General features: G+C 38.0%; 1 protein-coding gene across 1 annotated transcript; it reads right to left on the bottom strand.

Annotated features, from left to right (window-relative positions):
• Nucleotides 1-8,222: 8,222 nt before the first annotated feature.
• On the bottom strand, nucleotides 8,223-9,978 carry LOC142530489 (zinc finger BED domain-containing protein RICESLEEPER 2-like). Its single transcript, XM_075636321.1, has 3 exons — nucleotides 9,138-9,978; nucleotides 8,734-8,973; nucleotides 8,223-8,350 (listed from the first exon to the last, which is right to left on the bottom strand). Exons 1-3 carry the CDS (start codon nucleotides 9,976-9,978, stop codon nucleotides 8,223-8,225), a joined length of 1,209 nt encoding a protein of 402 aa, XP_075492436.1.
• Nucleotides 9,979-19,661: the final 9,683 nt, after the last annotated feature.

Genomic DNA, 19,661 nt, shown 5'->3' with positions numbered 1-19,661 from the left:
TAGGCTCTGATACCAAGTGTAAAGGCCCGTATTTCGTATTCATAATTTTGCGGAATTATTAAAATTTTTCTAAATAAATAATTATCTTGTCTTATTTAATTAAAATAAACATGTAAATAATTTTAACTTTAAAATAACAGCGGAAGCAAATATTGTTTTCAACCAACAATTTAAAAATAATCCAATGTAAACATCACGTAAAAATAATCCAACGTATCAATTTAAAAATAATCCAACGTATTAAAACTGAGTTTGAATAATAAAAAGTGCATAAATTAAATCATGAGGTCCTCGGGTTTACTACTGCTGTCCCAAGATCGCTCACTGGTCTCCGCTCACGGTCCCGACCTCGTCAATACCTACACAATCAAGTCTAGTGAGTCTAAAGACTCAACATGTATATATCGTGAATACAAGTAAATATAACATAAAATCGCATGCATCATAAAAATAAAGTATCGTAGAGCGAATGGTGAAAATCGTATCATGAATAATTATAACTACGTGTATATCTGAAAATTCATACGTAAAAGCTTTGCTCAATAGAGCTCTGTCATAACATATCATAATTTTCTGGTAGAGATAATGTTTCTAAGCAAGTGGCCCATAACATAGCATAAGCGCCTGATCAGACTAAACCACAGTATACTGGGCGGTAGAGATCAATCACAGCCCTTGGACTGGATGTTCGTACCCATACATAATCATAACCGGTCGTAAGTCACCGGGCGGAGAGGTCCTCGGTTGTTCCTACCGAATTCCAAACCCATACGCATAAGGTGGCCACAAGACATATAACATATATCTCAAAAATAAACATTTTATATTTTTATGCACGTAATATAATTATAACCTTATTTTTATCGGATGAGTTGGATCATTCACAGGCTTGCTGCGACTTACTACTAATATGTGACACATGCAATAAATCTTAACTTGACATAATTTTAACAATAGAACCAAAAACGAGACGATTCGAACCAACAACTTGATTTTAACCATGGCTTCGTACCAACCCGAACCAACATTAAACCGACGTTTAACCATGATTAAAATACCCCAACATACTGAAAAATATGCATAATAACTGTAACACACGAAAATAGGTGAAAGGAAATCCAAAAACATAAAACGCTCTTTCGAGAGTCATTTTGGCATCTTTCGCCGTAAATTCTCGTACGACCTCTAAACTAGACCAAATCACGAACGGCCAAAAACAAAACTTTCCTAACTCATTGGGTACTGTCCAGTCCAAGGCCATGGGCTAAAAGCCAAGCCAATGAACTCAAACCACCTCTGAAACCGAACTCATAGTTGCTGTCACCAACAGAATTTACAGCAGCTGCTATTGCGCGTGTGAGGGGAAAAATTCGAAATTTCATGACCATTGGCTTGAACCACCAACCAGAGACTCTTACCAACATTCTAAGGCATGGCTTGGACCATGGCTAAGGGATAAAAGCCAACCACAACCCACGCCATTACCTAAGACAACCGAAGGTATCAACCGAGTGCACCAAATCTGTGCAATGAAATGAATTGAGTTGTTTTACTGTCGTGGGTCGTTCCAGTGGCCATTTCATCAACCATGGCTCGATCTAGACATGATGAAGTGTTTTATGAACCATGGCTACAGGCTAGGAGCCAACCATAATCCACACAACATCCAAAAAACCGAAAGGGCATATACACAGAATTTGAAGAAACCGAAATGCATTTGTGTTGTTGTTGTGAAATTCTGAAGGATCCGTGTACCAGGCTTGGAAAGGACACCTTGGTCACGTCCTAGACATGTTAAGGGAGGGTTCTAACCGTGGCTACAGTCCCTGGGACAACCAAGATTCGAATACTTCCCTTAACCACCCAAGAACCAAAAACGAAGCTCAAATCTGTAGTTTTGAAAATGTTGCTGTCATTCCTTTATTTGTGAGTGTGTGGGTGCAAACCAACGGACCAATAACATCCTAACACATTCTAATTCATGTCTAACAGCAGACTTGGTTGCCTGGAAACGAAACACTCCCGAAACCAACAAGATTACAGCAACCTGTGAAGCACAACCCAAATGCCTAGGTGCTGTACAGATTTTTTTTTTCGAAAGTGTTGCTGTCAAAAATGGTTTTGGCACTTGATTTATGAACATATATTGATTTAAAATAGCTAATATAACTTGATTGTAGAGCAAAAGGAATAATATATACATGCCTGGAATTTGTTTTGAAGAAAATAAATCAATACGACGACACGACGCGACGGAACCGAGTTGGATTTCCTTTCTTGTTCTTGTGCTGTTCTTACACGATTAAGCTGCTGTTTCTTTCTGGTGATTTCGAATGTAAGGGTTGTAGTTGATGTTAGGGATGAGGTGTATGATATAGGAGGTGTTAAAGGGTCTTGAAATGCATTTAGTGGAGAGTTACAAGTGCAAGAAGTTGAATAGCTTATGAATTGCTTCTCATTCCTATGTTAGTCGATGGTTTTATTCCTATTTTTACTGCATAAGTACGTTGGTTTGCTAGGGTGGTGGCTTGAGTAAGATTAATGTGTATCATAGTATTGAATTCAATAATAACTATTGAATTTAAATGTGAGGAATTGCATTCATTGTGAAGGTCATTGAGGGGGACTTGAATGAGGAGTTATCACTCCTACAAAATGACTTGGCCGAAATTATTACTAGCTTTTGAAGTTGTATAATATTGTTTAAGGCTTATATTTTAACTTCTTAATGTTTAATACACTCATTATATATTTTAATGTATTAACAAATTAAATTAGTTTAGAATCTTGCTTAGAATTTTTCATGGCATGCTTGACCTCAAATTCAAATATTTAAAGCTATGTTTAATTTCTTGACTATTTTATACCTAGATTAATTCATCCCCCATTTACATATTTTAAATTAAGCTTTAATTAAATATTGAATCTAAAAGAATTTATTTACCAACTTAGCTCTAATTAATTAAATAAATTCTAAAACATTTTATTTCTTTAAATTAAATTATTCCTTGCCTTAAATTAAATTTAGGAATATTTTCTTAGTATTAATCTTATCTCAATCTCCAAACTCCGGTTCCGACCTCGCGTATTTATCCTAAAAAGAGAAAACGAAACATCTACTTTAAAATATTAAAACACTTCATATATATGTAAATAGTTCATTTTTATTTAAATAATAGAAATTATGCATGGTTTATACGTAATCTGATTTTCGGGTTCTACACTCTTTGGGCAATAGCCTGTTGCCTCGCCTGTCTTTCTCTAGCGATATCTTCTCATCTTGCTCGGCTTGCAAAGCCTTAGCCAAATCTCTTAATGTCACCGCCTTAGACATATTAATGTCCCTCCTGATCTCTGCTCGAAGTCCTCTAATGAAATGAGCACCCTTGTCTTTGTCATTCGAGGCAATATATGGGGCAAACAGACAGCCCTCCTCGAACTTCAAAATATACTCGTCAACATTCATACCTCCCTGACGAAGCTCTAAAAACTCAGTCACCTTCCGAGCTCGAAGTGCATCCGGAAAATACTTGTCATAGAAAAGATCCGTGAAATCTTGCCACTTCAATGCCGGAACATCAACACTTACCTTGGTAGCATTCCACCAAATACGTGCAGCTTTGACTAGCATGAATACTGCACAACCAACTCTGTCCTTGTCTTCATATTTGAGATGATCAAATATCGCCTCAAGTGCTTTAATCCACTCTACAGCCACCAATGGATCAGTGCTTCCTGCAAACTCAGGCGGATCCATCCTCTTAAATGCAGTAAAGATCCCATCAGTCCCAACCGCTTGAACCACTTGGCCTCTACCTTGACCTGAACCTTGCAAACGGAGCAACTGCTGAATCTGTTCACTGTGAACCTTGTCTTGCTCTTTCAGTAATTTGCCGAACTCGTCGACAACTCTCGATGAAGAACTATCCTCACCCTCTGAAGCCTTTCTCTTAGGAGGCATTAACTCCTACAATGTGCTCGCATAATACATATCAACCGATAACAATAAATAGATGTTGAAGAAGACATACCCGGACAGTTGAAAGTAGACGAAGTCATATGCATTGGTCCGAAGAACGTTGCTCTGATACCACTAAATGTAACACCTCTGACCGATTTCATTTGATAACACAGCGGAATTTTTCTAAATTTTATTTGAAGGAAGGAATGATTTAAAATTTTCTTGACATAAACACATTTTCAATATATACAATCAAAAATATATACATGATCAAATAACTGTTGCATCAAAATACAAAATATCATTTTTGATCATGTCCAAAATGCTAACAAAATATCCTTCTTCCTTCCATCTTCTATGCATAAGACCTCGGTTCCAATCAACGTCCTGGCCCGTCACTCTTATCTGCATCATATGAAATAACTGGAATGAGTATAAAACTTAGCAAGTGGAATTCTTACATAACAATGTATACATATCATACTCTGTAAAACATGGCTTTGAAATCATTAAATACCATCTAACTCTTTAAACATGAATAATATAGTAGAACATGAACATAACGATAGTATTTCTCTTTTCTCTGATGGATTGATATTTCAATAGTATCTCTGCTCTGTACCTATATCCCATCGATATAAATAGATTACTCTGTTGGGATATAAGCCTATGGTCGTTGATCAACTAATTGCATGCAATCTCTGACTATCTCTTTATCAATCCAATAAATCAATTTGAACTCTCTCTTTGGCATTAAATCAAACATTTTGAATACTCTTTTCTCTTGCATTCCCTTTTACATAATTGAGACATAAAAATGCCTCTAGTATACAACAAAGTGTATCAATACATAACATGAATCAAATGGAAGGGAATAGCATGTTAAAACCATTTAAATACAATACATATAATTCATGTGAGCACAAGGAATGAATTCCACTTACAACCAATAGAAAGCTTGAATCTAATCTCTTGGTACAAAACATACAACAATAAACCATGTATTGAACCATCAATAACTTAATAATCACAACCCCTTACCATAAAACCCATAAACCAACACAATCAACAAACCCATGATTTCTCCAACACAATAATCCAAGAATAACCAAACCCACAAGCTTACCTTAGCTCCTTGGACCCAAAGAACCTTGTCTCACTTCAAATACCCAACAAGATGCTTGAATCAAAGGCACAAATGGAAGAAATTGAGAACCCTAGCCTCCTTGGAGCTGAAGAATCGAGAAGTGAGGAGAGAAATGAGAGAGAAGTGAACCAACCCTTGTATTATATCACTTAAAATCTCAAAACACGACTTTACTGTACATCGACCGCGGGTGCGCTAGCCTTTGCACCGCGGGAGCGCTACGTGTACTGAACAACATCCGAAAATCCAAAGGAACGACCGCGGGTGCGCTCCTTTTCTACCGCGGGTGCGGTGGCTGCTCTGCCCAAACACCGCGGGTGCACTGCAAAATGGACCGCGGGTGCACTAGACCTTCTGTCCAAACACCGCGGGTGCACTGCAAAATGGACCGCGGGTGCACTCTCCTCTGTAGCCAACAATATACTCTTTGCAACTAAAATCGAATCGCAACGCCGCTTCTCCTCATAAGTTGGCAACAGTCTCAACATGAAAGTTGCAACTCTATATCTTATCTAACCACTACAATTGGCCTCATACCAATTGGCTCAACATACAAATTATCATTAATTAAACCGCAACGATGCTACAAAACAACTACACATCATCTATAACCGACAATACTATGAATCATAAATCCAAATTCTTAACATCTAAACTATACTTAAACTTAACCAAATAGTCCATAAACATAAGAAATCTTAAACCGTACCGTTCACCAAGATTGGATATTACAGTAACTAAATAATTGATTGTGTAATTTTGCTTGATTTCATAATTTAAAAATTTTCAGAGGAATATCGATAATTGGCCGGGAGCCCGGGACAAAGGGCTGGAGACGATTAAGTTGCTAAAGGTTTAAAATCTAAATTATTTTTTTTAGTTAAGAAAATATTTATTTTAAATAATTTAAAAATTATTGCATTTTAAGGTAAATTTTAAATTATTTAGTGGGAGCAATGAATTTTATATAATTTTTAAGGGATTTTTGGAAATATGTATTTTTAAATCTTTTAATTTGATATTATTTTATAAATCTTAATGGCCCTAAATTATTATTTAAAAATCTAGGTTAATTAAGCCCATTAATTAAGTGTTTAGAAATCTTTTTAAATCTTTTTAAAAGAATTCTACACACACATAAACTCTAGACACCCCTCCCCCCCCCCCACCCCCCACACAATTATATGAAATTGAAAGTGAAGGGTAGAACATCGGCCGAACTTGGAGCTCTTGGGGCAAGTGAAGTTTCAAATTTTTTTCCTCCTTCGTTCTTCAATTTCTGATCATTTTTCCTTCCAGTTGCGATCACCTGACTCCCTTGCATCACAAGTAGGTTTTTGGTGGGGTTTCGACGAGAAAAAAGGGTAGAGATCGTCATCCGTTCGTCACCGACGTTCCACTGCTTCGGTATTCATATTTCGAGCGTTTTAAACGTAAATACACGTTTCTAAACTTTCTTTTTGTACCATTCAAATCATAATATGCGTGTTTTATGTTTTAAAGCATGAAAATTATGTTGATCAAATTATTTAACAGTTGGATGAATATTTATCAAAGTTTTGACGTTTTTGCACTCGTTTGAGACGGGTTATGATTTATAAAGGACATGCTGCCATTTGAGGACATTAAAGTATTGTAAAAAGTGTTGTTTAAGGGGTAAACAAAGGCTGGAAAGTAGCAAAGGAAATGTATGATTGAGGCTTGAAAGTTAGGGTTTTCCTTACATGTTTTGGGATGTTTCCATCGACTAGGTTGCAGGGTGCGAAAGGGCTAGTGTGGCTGGTCAGGGGCTGGTACAACTGGGTCATTAGGGTCCAGGAGGGTGGCTGATTGTCTGGAAATGGTCTGGTCCAAGGTGGCTCGAGAGTTTTAGGCGCGCGGCTTGGTTGGGAGAAAAATGTTCGAAAATGGCCAGGGAAAGAGATGAGGCTCGAACAGTGGTTCAAGGGGATGGTTCATGACTCACGGGGGAAGTTTAGAGATGAAAAGTGTAATTTAAAATTTGGGAAGAAAATATTAAGTTTGAATTAATTTGGGTTTGGAACGCTTCACGGTTTAGTTATTAAGTCATTAAATCTAAAGGCTCGGGTTTACGTTTAAGAAAAATATTAGAAGTTAAATTTAAGATTATATGATGAATTGGGATAGGCTCGAGCAATTAAAATTAAAAAAAATAAAAATTGGAAAGTAAATTTGAGGTCCAGGGGTAAAACGGTCATTTTGCGTCCCAGGTAGTTCGAAAGGTCTGGCAGTGTATTACACTCTAAATGATATTTTAAAATGTTTATGATGAAAATATGATATTTTTATGATACATGCAAATGTTGTACGATTTTTTTCCCGAAAAATGCTATTTTACGATTTTTGAAGGATACGATATTTTATAAATAAAAGTAAAGGAAAAATATTTTAAAGGATGTGAATTGACTGTGACAAAAAAAGATATGATTGGGGATATCGTGAGGGAAAAGGCCTCAAAGGGAAGCCCGACGATCGTATTTCCATATTTGGCCACAGCTCAGTGACAAGAGTTGCTAACGTTCCGCCCCCAGGTATTTGGTATAGCTAGACTAATTAATTGACCATGATGATATCATAGTCACTTTCAAGTATCAAATTTCATCCAAAATGATATACGATGATGAAAGGCTTTATGATTTATGATTTATATATGATTACATGTTTTACGTCAGCTTATTTTAAAGTATTATTTTTAAATGTATGTTCCTGTGTTAGGGGTGGGCGTCGGTTGGTTCGGTCCGGTTTTTCTCTATAACGGTTCGGTTTTTCGGTTTTCGGTTTTGAATATCTCTAGTCCAAAACCAAACCATTTTATTATGGTTCGGTTCGGTTTTTTCGTAATACGGTTCGATTTAGACGGTCGGTTACATACGATTAGCTAAAATTTTGTTAAGAAATAAAATTATACGTCACTTTATGCCTCTAAAATCTAAATCATAGTATTTGTCAAACATTTAATTTGTGAGACTTAATCTTTTTTTTTATATATATATATATAATGTGTTGTGTACAAACATGTCATGCGAATATAATAACAATATATATAACTAATTAACTATGTAAACACCGAAATGCATGAATCCAACTGAATATTCAGTAATAGGAAAGATAACAAAGTGTCAACCAGCTCGAATGAAACTCCACGTCTGACAATCCCAAAACATTTCGTATGGCCATCTCCTTCAAAATATTTGAACTTAAAATTCTCAAATTCCAAAATCCTGTTTAGCAAAAAAAAAAAAGACATTAAATTCATTACAATTATAAAGTGATTATGAATCACAATTTTGAAGCAATAACTTAAAGTTGTTGAAATTAATTGCAAAGATCTTTCACAAAGTCATATAAAAAAATATTTTTTTATGGAAAAAACATTAAATTTATTACAACTAGTAACAATAAGTGAAAATGCTTAACTTTAACTTGTTAACTTACAATATTTCATGGAAATATTTGTTTATATATTGGTTATGCAAGAATCTCTCCCAATGCAAGAATCCCTTCCAATATTGATCAAATATAAAAAAAAGTAAGAAAATTATTGCCAACATTAAATAACAAAATAATTTTAAAATAAAACAGAAAAAATACACAAATTTTTTACCAGATTCAATCTCTTCAAGATGATCCAAGTGTTCTTCTACTTTAATGGGAGAAGATTCTTTTCGGAACCAATCTTGAAGGCAAATTAGAGCTTGCACTAATCGAGGTGTTAATGAACTTCTAAATGAATCTAGAACACGTCCCCCGGTGCTAAAAGCACTTTCCGACGCCACAGTCGAAATAGGAATCGCTAATACATCACGAGCCATCTCAGCCAGAGTAGGAAATTTGGAAGAATTAACTTTCCACCAAAGCAAAATATCAAAATGTTCATTTGCACGTCAACATCTTCATCGAGATACCTATCTAACTCAGTCTTAACATCCATATTTCCACTTTCAGCCTTATGTCTCAAGTATTCTTGTTGTATTAATGTTCTTTTATGAATATTTCCTATGTTTATACCCGATGGCTCAACTTTACTAGTGGATGATCCTTGAGACATTTTTGAAGTGACCTTCCTATATCCTTCAAACAAAGAAGTCATATACAACTTTATTTCAACTCTTAATTGCTCCCCTTTATCTTGCCCATACATCTTCATCTTCGAAAGCACAAAAGCCACATAATCAAATTTGAAACGAGGATCAAGCACACATGCAATAAAAATCATCTTATTCATTTTTTCTGGAGCACCCCAATATTTGTCAAATTTAGATTTCATCCTTTTTGCCATCGTATCCAAAACACTGTCATCACTCTCTACCAACAACTTTAAAACGCAAGAAAGCTCGCCAATTTCATGAAAGTGGATATTTGAAGTAACATATGATGAACCTGAAACTCTCAACGTAAGATTATAAAAAGCTTCAAGAAACTTCTCAATTTTTCTCACATTTTCCCAATCACCACTTGTCAATGCACCTACATCCTTTCCATCTTCACAAACATGGGTAAGAAGATGATCCAACAATCCAGGATCATGAATAGCATAACTTACAAAAGCATTTTCAAATTCCAAAGCAACTTTCAACATTAAGTAAGTAGAATTCCACCTAGTAACAACATCCAAACACAAGGACTTCTTACTTGTTATCTTTTCAAGTTCACAACAATCTTTGAATTTTTTAATCCTTGCAGGAGATTCTCTAATATATCTTATAGCTTGTCTAACTCGTCTCACAGAATTTCCAACTTCTTTCAAGCCATCTTGAACAATGAGATTGATTATATGAGCCACACACCTCACATGAAGGTGTTTACCATCCATCAAATTACTTCCCCATTTACTTAATTGGTTTGACATCTCTTTCACTGTAGTATCATTCGAACTAGCATTATCGACTGTGATAGTGAAGACTTTATCCAAACCCCAATCAAGAAAACATTTAGTGATAAAAATTTCGATATTGTAAAGGCCCGTATTTCGTATTCATAATTTTGCGGAATTATTAAAATATTTCTAAATAAATAATTATCTTGTCTTATTTAATTAAAATAAACATGTAAATAATTTTAACTTTAAAATAACAGGGGAAGCAAATATTGTTTTCAACCAACAATTTAAAAATAATCCAATGTAAACATCACTTAAAAATAATCCAACGTATCAATTTAAAAATAATACAACGTATTAAAACTGAGTTTGAATAATAAAAAGTGCATAAATTAAATCATGCGGTCCTCGGGTTTACTACTGCTGTCCCAAGATCGCTCACTGGTCTCCGCCCGCGGTCCCGACCTCGTCAATACCTACAACAATCAAGTCTAGTGAGTCTAAACACTCAACATGTATTTATCGTGAATAACAAGTAAATATAACATAAAATCGCATTCATCATAAAAATAAAGTATCGTAGAGCGTATGGTGAAAATCGTATCATGAATAATTATAACTACGTGCATATCTGAAAATTCATACGTAAAAGCTTTGCTCAATAGAGTTCTGTCATAACATATCATAATTTTCTGGTAGAGATAATGTTTCTAAGCAAGTGGCCCATAACATAGCATAAACGCCTGATCAGACTAAACCACAGTATACTAGGCGGTAGAGATCAATCACAACCCTTGGACTGGATGTTCGTACCCATACATAATCATAACCGGTCGTAAGTCACCGAGCGGAGAGGTCCTCGGTTGTTCCTACCGACTTCCAAACCCATAAGCATAAGGTGGCCACAAGACATATAGCATATATCTAAAAAATAAACATTTTATATTTTTATGCACGTAATATAATTATAACCTTATTTTTACCGGATGAGTTGGATCATTCACAGGCTTGCTGCGACTTACTACTAATATGTGACACATGCAAACTTGACATAATTTTAACAATAGAACCAAAAACGAGACGATTCAGACCAACAATTTGATTTTTAACCATGGCTTCGTACCAACCCGAACCAACATTAAACCGACGTTTAACCATGATTAAAAATACCCCAAACATACTGAAAAATATGCATAATAACTGTAACACACGAAAATAGGTGAAAGGAATCCAAAAACATAAAACGCTCTTTCGAGAGTCATTTTGGCACCTTTCGCCGTAAATTCTCGTACGACCTCTAAACTCGACCAAATCACGAACGGCCAAAAACACGACTTTCCTAACTCATTGGGGTACTGTCCAGTCCAAGGCCATGGGCTAAAAGCCAACCAAGAACTCAAACCACCTCCTGAAACCGAACTCATAGTTGCTGTCACCAACAGAATTTACAGCAGCTGCTATTGCGCGTGTGAGGGGAAAAATTCGAAATTTCATGACCATTGGCTTGAACCACCAACCAGAGACTCTTACCAACATTCTAAGGCATGGCTTGTACCATGGCTAAGGGCTAAAAGCCAACCACAACCCACGCCATTACCTAAGACAACCGAAGGTATAAACCGAGTGCACCAAATCTGTGTAATGAAATGAATTGAGTTGTTTTACTGTCGTGGGTCGTTCCAGTGGCCATTTCATCAACCATGGCTCGATCTAGACATGATGAAGTGTTGTATGAACCATGGCTACAGGCTAGGAGCCAACCATAATCCACACAACATCCAAAAACCGAAAGGGCATATACACAGAATTTGAAGAAACCGAAATGCATTTGTGTTGTTGTTGTGAAATTCTGAAGGATCCGTGTACCAGGCTTGGAAAGGACACCTTGGTCACATCCTAGACATGGTAAGGGAGGGTTCTAACCGTGGCTACAGTCCCTGGGACAACCAAGATTCGAATACTTCCCTTAACCACCCAAGAACCAAAAACGAAGCTCAAATCTGTAGTTTTGAAAATGTTGCTGTCATTCCTTTATTTGTGAGTGTGTGGGTGCAAACCAACGGACCAATAACATCCTAACACATTCTAATTCATGTCTAACAGCAGACTTGGTTTCCTGGAAACGAAACACTCCCGAAACCAACAAGATTACAGCAACCGTGAAGCACAACCCAAATGCCTAGGTGCTGTACAGATTTTTTTTCGAAAGTGTTGCTGTCAAAAATGGTTTTGGCACTTGATTTATGAACATATATTGATTTAAAATAGCTAATATAACTTGATTGTAGAGAAAAGGAATAATATATACATGCCTGGAATTTGTTTTGAAGAAAATAAATCAATACGACGACACGACGCGACGGAACCGAGTTAGATTTCCTTTCTTGTTCTTGTGCTGTTCTTACACGATTAAGCTGCTGTTTCTTTCTGGTGATTTCGAATGTAAGGGTGTAGTTGATGTTAGGGATGGAGGTGTATGATATAGGAGGTGTTAAAGGGGTCTTGAAGTGCATTTAGTTGAGAGTTACAAGTGCAAGAAGTTGAATAGCTTATGAATTGCTTCTCATTCCTATGTTAGTCGATGGTTTTATTCCTATTTTTACTGCATAAGTACGTTGGTTTGCTAGGGTGGTGGCTTGAGTAAGATTAATGTGTATCATAGTATTGAATTCAATAATAACTATTGAATTTAAATGTGAGGAATTGCATTCATTGTGAAGGTCATTGAGGGGACTTGAATGAGGAGTTATCACTCCTACAAAATGACTTGGCCGAAATTATTACTAGCTTTTGAAATGGTATAATATTGTTTAAGGCTTATATTTTAACTTCTTAATGTTTAATACACTCATTATATATTTTAATGTATTACCAAATTAATTTAGTTTAGAATCTTGCTTAGAATTTTTCATGGCATGCTTGACCTCAAATTCAAGTATTTAAATGCTATGTTTAATTTCTTGACTATTTTATACCTAGATTAATTCATCCCCCATTTACATATTTTAAATTAAGCTTTAATTAAATATTGAATCTAAAAGAATTTATATACCAACTTAGCTCTAATTAATTAAATAAATTCTAAAACATTTTATTTCTTTAAATTAAATTATTCCTTGCCTTAAATTAAATTTAGGAATATTTTCTTATTATTAATCTTATCTCAAATCTCCAAACTCCGGTTCGACCTCGCGTATTTATCCTAAAAAGATAAAACGAAACATCTACTTTTAAAATAATTATGACACTTCATATATATGTAAAATATTCATTTTTAATTTAAATAATAGAAATTATGCATGGCTTATACGTAATCTGATTTTCGGGTTCTACAACTCTCCCCCCTAAAAGAAATTTCGTCCCCGTAATTAAAACTTACCGAATAACTCGGGATAACGACTCCTCATCTCCGGCTCAGATTCCCACGTAGCTTACTCCTCTGAATGATTGAGCCATTTGACTTTCACAAGCTTGACTATTTTGTTCCGAAACTTTTTCTCCTGTCTGTCTAAAATTTGCACTGGTCTTTCCTCATAAGACAAATTAGGAGTAACCTGCAACGGTTCAAAGTTCAAGACATGCAATGGATTCGCCATATACTTTCTCAGCATGGAGACGTGAAAGACGTTGTGCACTCCGGCCAGATTCGGCGGAAGAGCAACACGATAAGCTAATGTCCCAACTCTGTCGAGGATCTCAAATGGTCCAATGAATCTCGGACTGAGCTTTCCTTTCTTTCCGAACCTCATGACACCTTTCATCGGTGCAATCTTCACGAAAACATGGTCACCAACAGCAAACTCTAAATCTCTCCTCCTCTGATCCGCATAACTCTTCTGTCTACTCTGAGCAGTCCTCATCCTATCACGAATCTTGACTACTACATCAGCAGCCTGCTGTACAATCTCCGGACCCAACTCTGATCTCTCCCCCACTTCATCCCAATGAATAGGAGATCTACACTTGCGACCGTACAGTGCTTCATATGGAGCCATACCTATAGATGACTGAAAACTGTTGTTATAGGTAAACTTCACTAACGGTAGCTTTGATTCCCAACTCCCGGAGAAATCAAGAACACATGCACGAAGGAGATCCTCCAAAATCTGGATAACTCTCTCGGACTGACCATCTGTCTGTGGGTGAAAAGCTATGCTAAACAACAACTTTGTACCCATAGCTGAATGTAGACTCTTCCAAAATGATGAAGTGAATCTAGGATCTCGGTCAGACACTATAGAAACGGGAATACCATGAAGTCTAACGATCTCCCGGATATATAACTCTGCATACTGGATCATGGAGAAAGTAGTCTTAATAGGCAAGAAATGAGCTGACTTCGTAAGACGATCAACAATCACCCATATCGCATTCGACCCTCTGACTGACTTCGGCAAACCAACAACGAAATCCATGGTGACATTCTCCCACTTCCACTCGGGAATAGGAAGAGGCTTGAGCAACCCTGCTGGTCTCTGATGTTCCGTTTTCACTAGCTGACACGTCAGACACTCGGATACAAAACGTCTGATATCCCTCTTCATTCCTGGCCACCGGTATAATAACTGCAGGTCTTTGTACATCTTCGTACTCCCTGGATGTATAGAGTACGGCAACATATGGGCCTCAGATAAGATATCTGCTCGAATAGAACCGCTGCTAGGAACCCATATTCTAGTCTCGATATCTGACAATACCGTCTCTCACTGCGTACAGGATACTGCCCTTGGCTTCATCTCTCTGTCTCCACTTAGCCAACTGCTCGTCTGCTAACTGTCCACTGCGAATACGGTCTAGAAGAGAAGACTGAATCGTCAAAGTAGATAGACGAGGAACTCTACCTCGAGGATATGTCTCTAGATCAAACCTCTGCATCTCAGACTGAAGAGGTCTCGAAACCACCAAATGAGCCATCCCTGCGACTTTCCTGCTCAACGCGTCTGCAACTACATTAGCTTTGCCAGGATGATAGCTAATGTCACAGTCGTAGTCCTTAACTAACTCCAACCAACGCCTCTGCCGCATATTCAACTCTTTCTGTGTAAAGAAGTATTTGAGACTTTTGTGGTCGGTAAAGATCTGACACTTCTCTCCGTACAAATAGTGTCTCCAAATCTTCAATGCAAATACTACAGCTGCCAACTCTAGGTCATGGGTAGGATAATTCTTCTCATGAATCTTCAACTGCCGAGAAGCATATGCTATCACCTTCCCATGCTGCATCAATACCGCGCCTAACCCGAGTTTTGAAGCATCGGTATAAAGAACAAAGTCTCCGGGTCCTGAAGGCATGGCCAATACTAGGGCTGAAATAAGAGCTTGCTTCAATGTGTCGAAGCTCTTCTGACATTCCTCGTTCCAAACATACTTAACATTCTTCTTCGTCAATGATGTGAGTGGAACTGCGATGGAGGAAAATCCCCGAATAAACTTCCGATAGTATCCTGCTAATCTAAGAAAACTACGGATCTCTGATGCATTTTGCGGCACAACCCAATCCCTGACTGCTGCAACTTTCGCCGGGTCTACCTCGATACCACTGCTAGAAATGAAGTGGCCTAAGAATGCCACTTTCTTTAACCAGAACTCGCATTTACTGAACTTCGCGAATAGTTTGTGCTTTTGTAAGGTCTGCAGTAATGTGGTCAGATGTCTGATGTGATCCTCTTGATTCTTTGAGTAGATGAGAATATCATCTATGAATACTATCACGAACTGATCAAGATACGGCTGGAATACACGATTCATGAGATCCATGAAGATTGCTGGCGCATTCGTCAAACCGAACGGCATCACAAGAAACTCGAAGTGGCCATAACGAGTCCTGAAAGCAGTCTTGGGAACGTCGGCATCTTTCACTCTCAGCTGATGATAACCAGAACGCAGATCAATCTTGGAGAATACCGAAGCTCCCTCCAATTGATCAAATAAATCCTCTATCCTCGGGAATGGGTATTTGTTCTTCACTGTAACGTTGTTCAACTCCCGGTAATCAATGTAGAGCCTCATCGATCCATCCTTTTTCTTCACAAACAATACCGGTGCGCCCCATGGCGAAAAGCTCGGGCGAATGAACTCCTTGTCAAGAAGTTCCTGAATCTGTTTCTTGAGTTCTGCCATCTCCGTCGGTGCTAATCTGTACGGCGCCTTTGAGATCGGTGCCGTACCAGGCATAAGATCAATAGAAAATTCCACCTCTCTCACAGGTGGTAATCCAGAGACGTCATCAGGAAAAACGTCTAGAAAATCCCGGACAATTGGAACATCGGATGCTGACTGTTTGGGCGTCTCGGGAACGGATACAAGAGTAGCTAAAAATGCTCGGCACCCTCTACGAATGAGCTTCCTAGCCTGGACACAAGATATCATACGCGGTAAATTAAAATACCTGTCTGGCTCGAATAAGAATTGTTCCATCCCAGGCGGTCGGACGAGAACTGATCTCTGCTGGAAGTCAATCAAAACTCGGTTCCTCAGTATCCAGTCCATCCCTAGAATGATATCAAATTCTGGCATCGCTAGAACGATCAGATCCGCATACACAAGATTACCATGAAGTTCAAGGTCTATATCTCGGATCACATTAGTAGCTGTCATCTCCTCTCCAGAAGGCAATGCTACTGAATATGCTATGTCGAGTCCAATTGATTTGATCTTGAGAGAATTTGCAAAGGTTTCTGAAATGAACGAATGGGTAGCCCCTGAATCTATCAAGGCTTTCGTAGCTGAACCGGCTATAAAGATTCTCCCTGAAAGATTGGGATATTATGCTAAACCCAATAGTTTTACAAGAACTATGCTTATAGACATGCAAAGGTCAAAGTTCTTCTAACCTAAATTCCCGTAAATAACACTGATTAGAGCATGCAATCCTATCATAAATTCTAAGTTCAAAATATTAACCCAAAACATTAAACTTCAAATACAACTTAAGAATTTACGATACCTGTCATGAGCATCATTTCCGGGTTAGTCTCCGCAGCATGGAGAGCAAAAACTCTGCCTTGGGTGGGCAGATTCTTCTGTGGGCAATTCTTCAATATGTGGTCAGTACTACCACATTTGTAACACTTTCCCGAACCATACATACAAGGCCCAGCGTGACGACGTGAGCACCTGGCACAGACTGGATACTCCACTGTCCTCGGGACGGCTCGTCCCTGCTGTTGCTGCTGCGGCCCTCTGTTCCTGGGTGGACCGTGGAAAGATCTCTTGTTCTGATGCTGTGACTGAGGAGGACGGTGTGGTGCCTGAAATGGTCGTTTTCCAAGGCAATCGCGCTCAATATCATTCTGGTCTTGCTCTGCCGCTAGCGCTCTGGAAACATCAATATCATAGGTAGTAGGGCCAGCCACCCTAACATCACGGCGTAAGATCGGCCGCAGACCATTCAGAAAATGCCTCAACTCTGCTCCAGCATCGTTAGCAATTAGGGGCACAAAATGACATCCCCTCTCAAACTTACGAATAAACTCCGTAACAGTCAAGTCCCCCTGCCTCAGGGTCATGAACTCCGTAGTCAGCCTCGAACGCACCTCCTCAGTAAAATATTTAGAATAGAATACCTCTGTGAAGCGCGTCCAACTCAAAGTAGTCAAATCTAAAGCCACTGATGCTCCCTCCCACCATAGGCGAGCGTCTCCTCCGAACAGATAGGTCGCACATCGAATCCTATCTCCATCTTCAAGCCCCATAAACTCGAATATAACCTCGAGTGACTTAATCCAGCCCTCGGCAGCCATAGGATCGGACGTCCCTAAGAATTCCTTTGGTCGCATCTTCATAAACCGCTCATACATAGCCTCCGGTCCCGGCTGTCTGGCTCCCACTGCATTTTTCCCCGCAAACTGTGCGAAGAACTGAGTCATCCCAGCTAGCATCTGGGCATTCATGTCTGGTGGAGGAGGTGGTAGTAGATCTCTCTCCTCGTTCTCCCTTTGCCTCTGATCTTCGCCGTTCTCATGACGGCGCTCATCATCACCTCTCGGACGTCCAACACGGCGTCTAGGAGGCATGCTGTTCCATAATTATAACCTATACGTAACCAACATGCATAATTCCATTATTTTCTTTAAATTTAAGTAAACATTGCATAATCATAATCTTGACATAAAACAGTTCATGCAATCAGGATGTAAAAATATTTCATGCTTTAAAATAAATGCGTAATCGTAAAACTTACAGACCGAAGACGTGACTTCATGAGTTTCTTGCGAGCAGTAGTAGTACAACCCTTTACAAGATCATAGGCTCTGATACCAAGTGTAAAGGCCCGTATTTCGTATTCATAATTTTGCGGAATTATTAAAATTTTTATAAATAAATAATTATCTTGTCTTATTTAATTAAAATAAACATGTAAATAATTTTAACTTTAAAATAACAGCGGAAGCAAATATTGTTTTCAACCAACAATTTAAAAATAATCCAATGTAAACATCACTTAAAAATAATCCAACGTATCAATTTAAAAATAATCCAACGTATTAAAACTGAGTTTGAATAATAAAAAGTGCATAAATTAAATCATGAGGTCCTCGGGTTTACTACTGCTGTCCCAAGATCGCTCACTGGTCTCCGCTCACGGTCCCGACCTCGTCAATACCTACAACAATCAAGTCTAGTGAGTCTAAAGACTCAACATGTATATATCGTGAATAACAAGTAAATATAACATAAAATCGCATGCATCATAAAAATAAAGTATCGTAGAGCGAATGGTGAAAATCGTATCATGAATAATTATAACTACGTGTATATCTGAAAATTCATACGTAAAAGCTTTGCTCAATAGAGCTCTGTCATAACATATCATAATTTTCTGGTAGAGATAATGTTTCTAAGCAAGTGGCCCATAACATAGCATAAGCGCCTGATCAGACTAAACCACAGTATACTGGGCGGTAGAGATCAATCACAGCCCTTGGACTGGATGTTCGTACCCATACATAATCATAACCGGTCGTAAGTCACCGGGCGGAGAGGTCCTCGGTTGTTCCTACCGAATTCCAAACCCATACGCATAAGGTGGCCACAAGACATATAACATATATCTCAAAAATAAACATTTTATATTTTTATGCACGTAATATAATTATAACCTTATTTTTATCGGATGAGTTGGATCATTCACAGGCTTGCTGCGACTTACTACTAATATGTGACACATGCAATAAATCTTAACTTGACATAATTTTAACAATAGAACAAAAAACGAGACGATTCGAACCAACAACTTGATTTTTAACCATGGCTTCGTACCAACCCGAACCAACATTAAACCGACGTTTAACCATGATTAAAAATACCCCAAATATACTGAAAAATATGCATAATAACTGTAACACACGAAAATAGGTGAAAGGAATCCAAAAACATAAAACGCTCTTTCGAGAGTCATTTTGGCACCTTTCGCCGTAAATTCTCGTACGACCTCTAAACTAGACCAAATCACGAACGGCCAAAAACAAAACTTTCCTAACTCATTGGGGTACTGTCCAGTCCAAGGCCATGGGCTAAAAGCCAGCCAAGAACTCAAACCACCTCCTGAAACCGAACTCATAGTTGCTGTCACCAACAGAATTTACAGCAGCTGCTATTGCGCGTGTGAGGGGAAAAATTCGAAATTTCATGACCATTGGCTTGAACCACCAACCAGAGACTCTTACCAACATTCTAAGGCATGGCTTGGACCATGGCTAAGGGATAAAAGC

Source organism: Primulina tabacum, chromosome 17 (assembly GCF_025594145.1).
Source record: "Primulina tabacum isolate GXHZ01 chromosome 17, ASM2559414v2, whole genome shotgun sequence".
NCBI lineage: Eukaryota > Viridiplantae > Streptophyta > Magnoliopsida > Lamiales > Gesneriaceae > Primulina > Primulina tabacum.
This window is presented reverse-complemented; position numbering and strand designations above follow the sequence as displayed.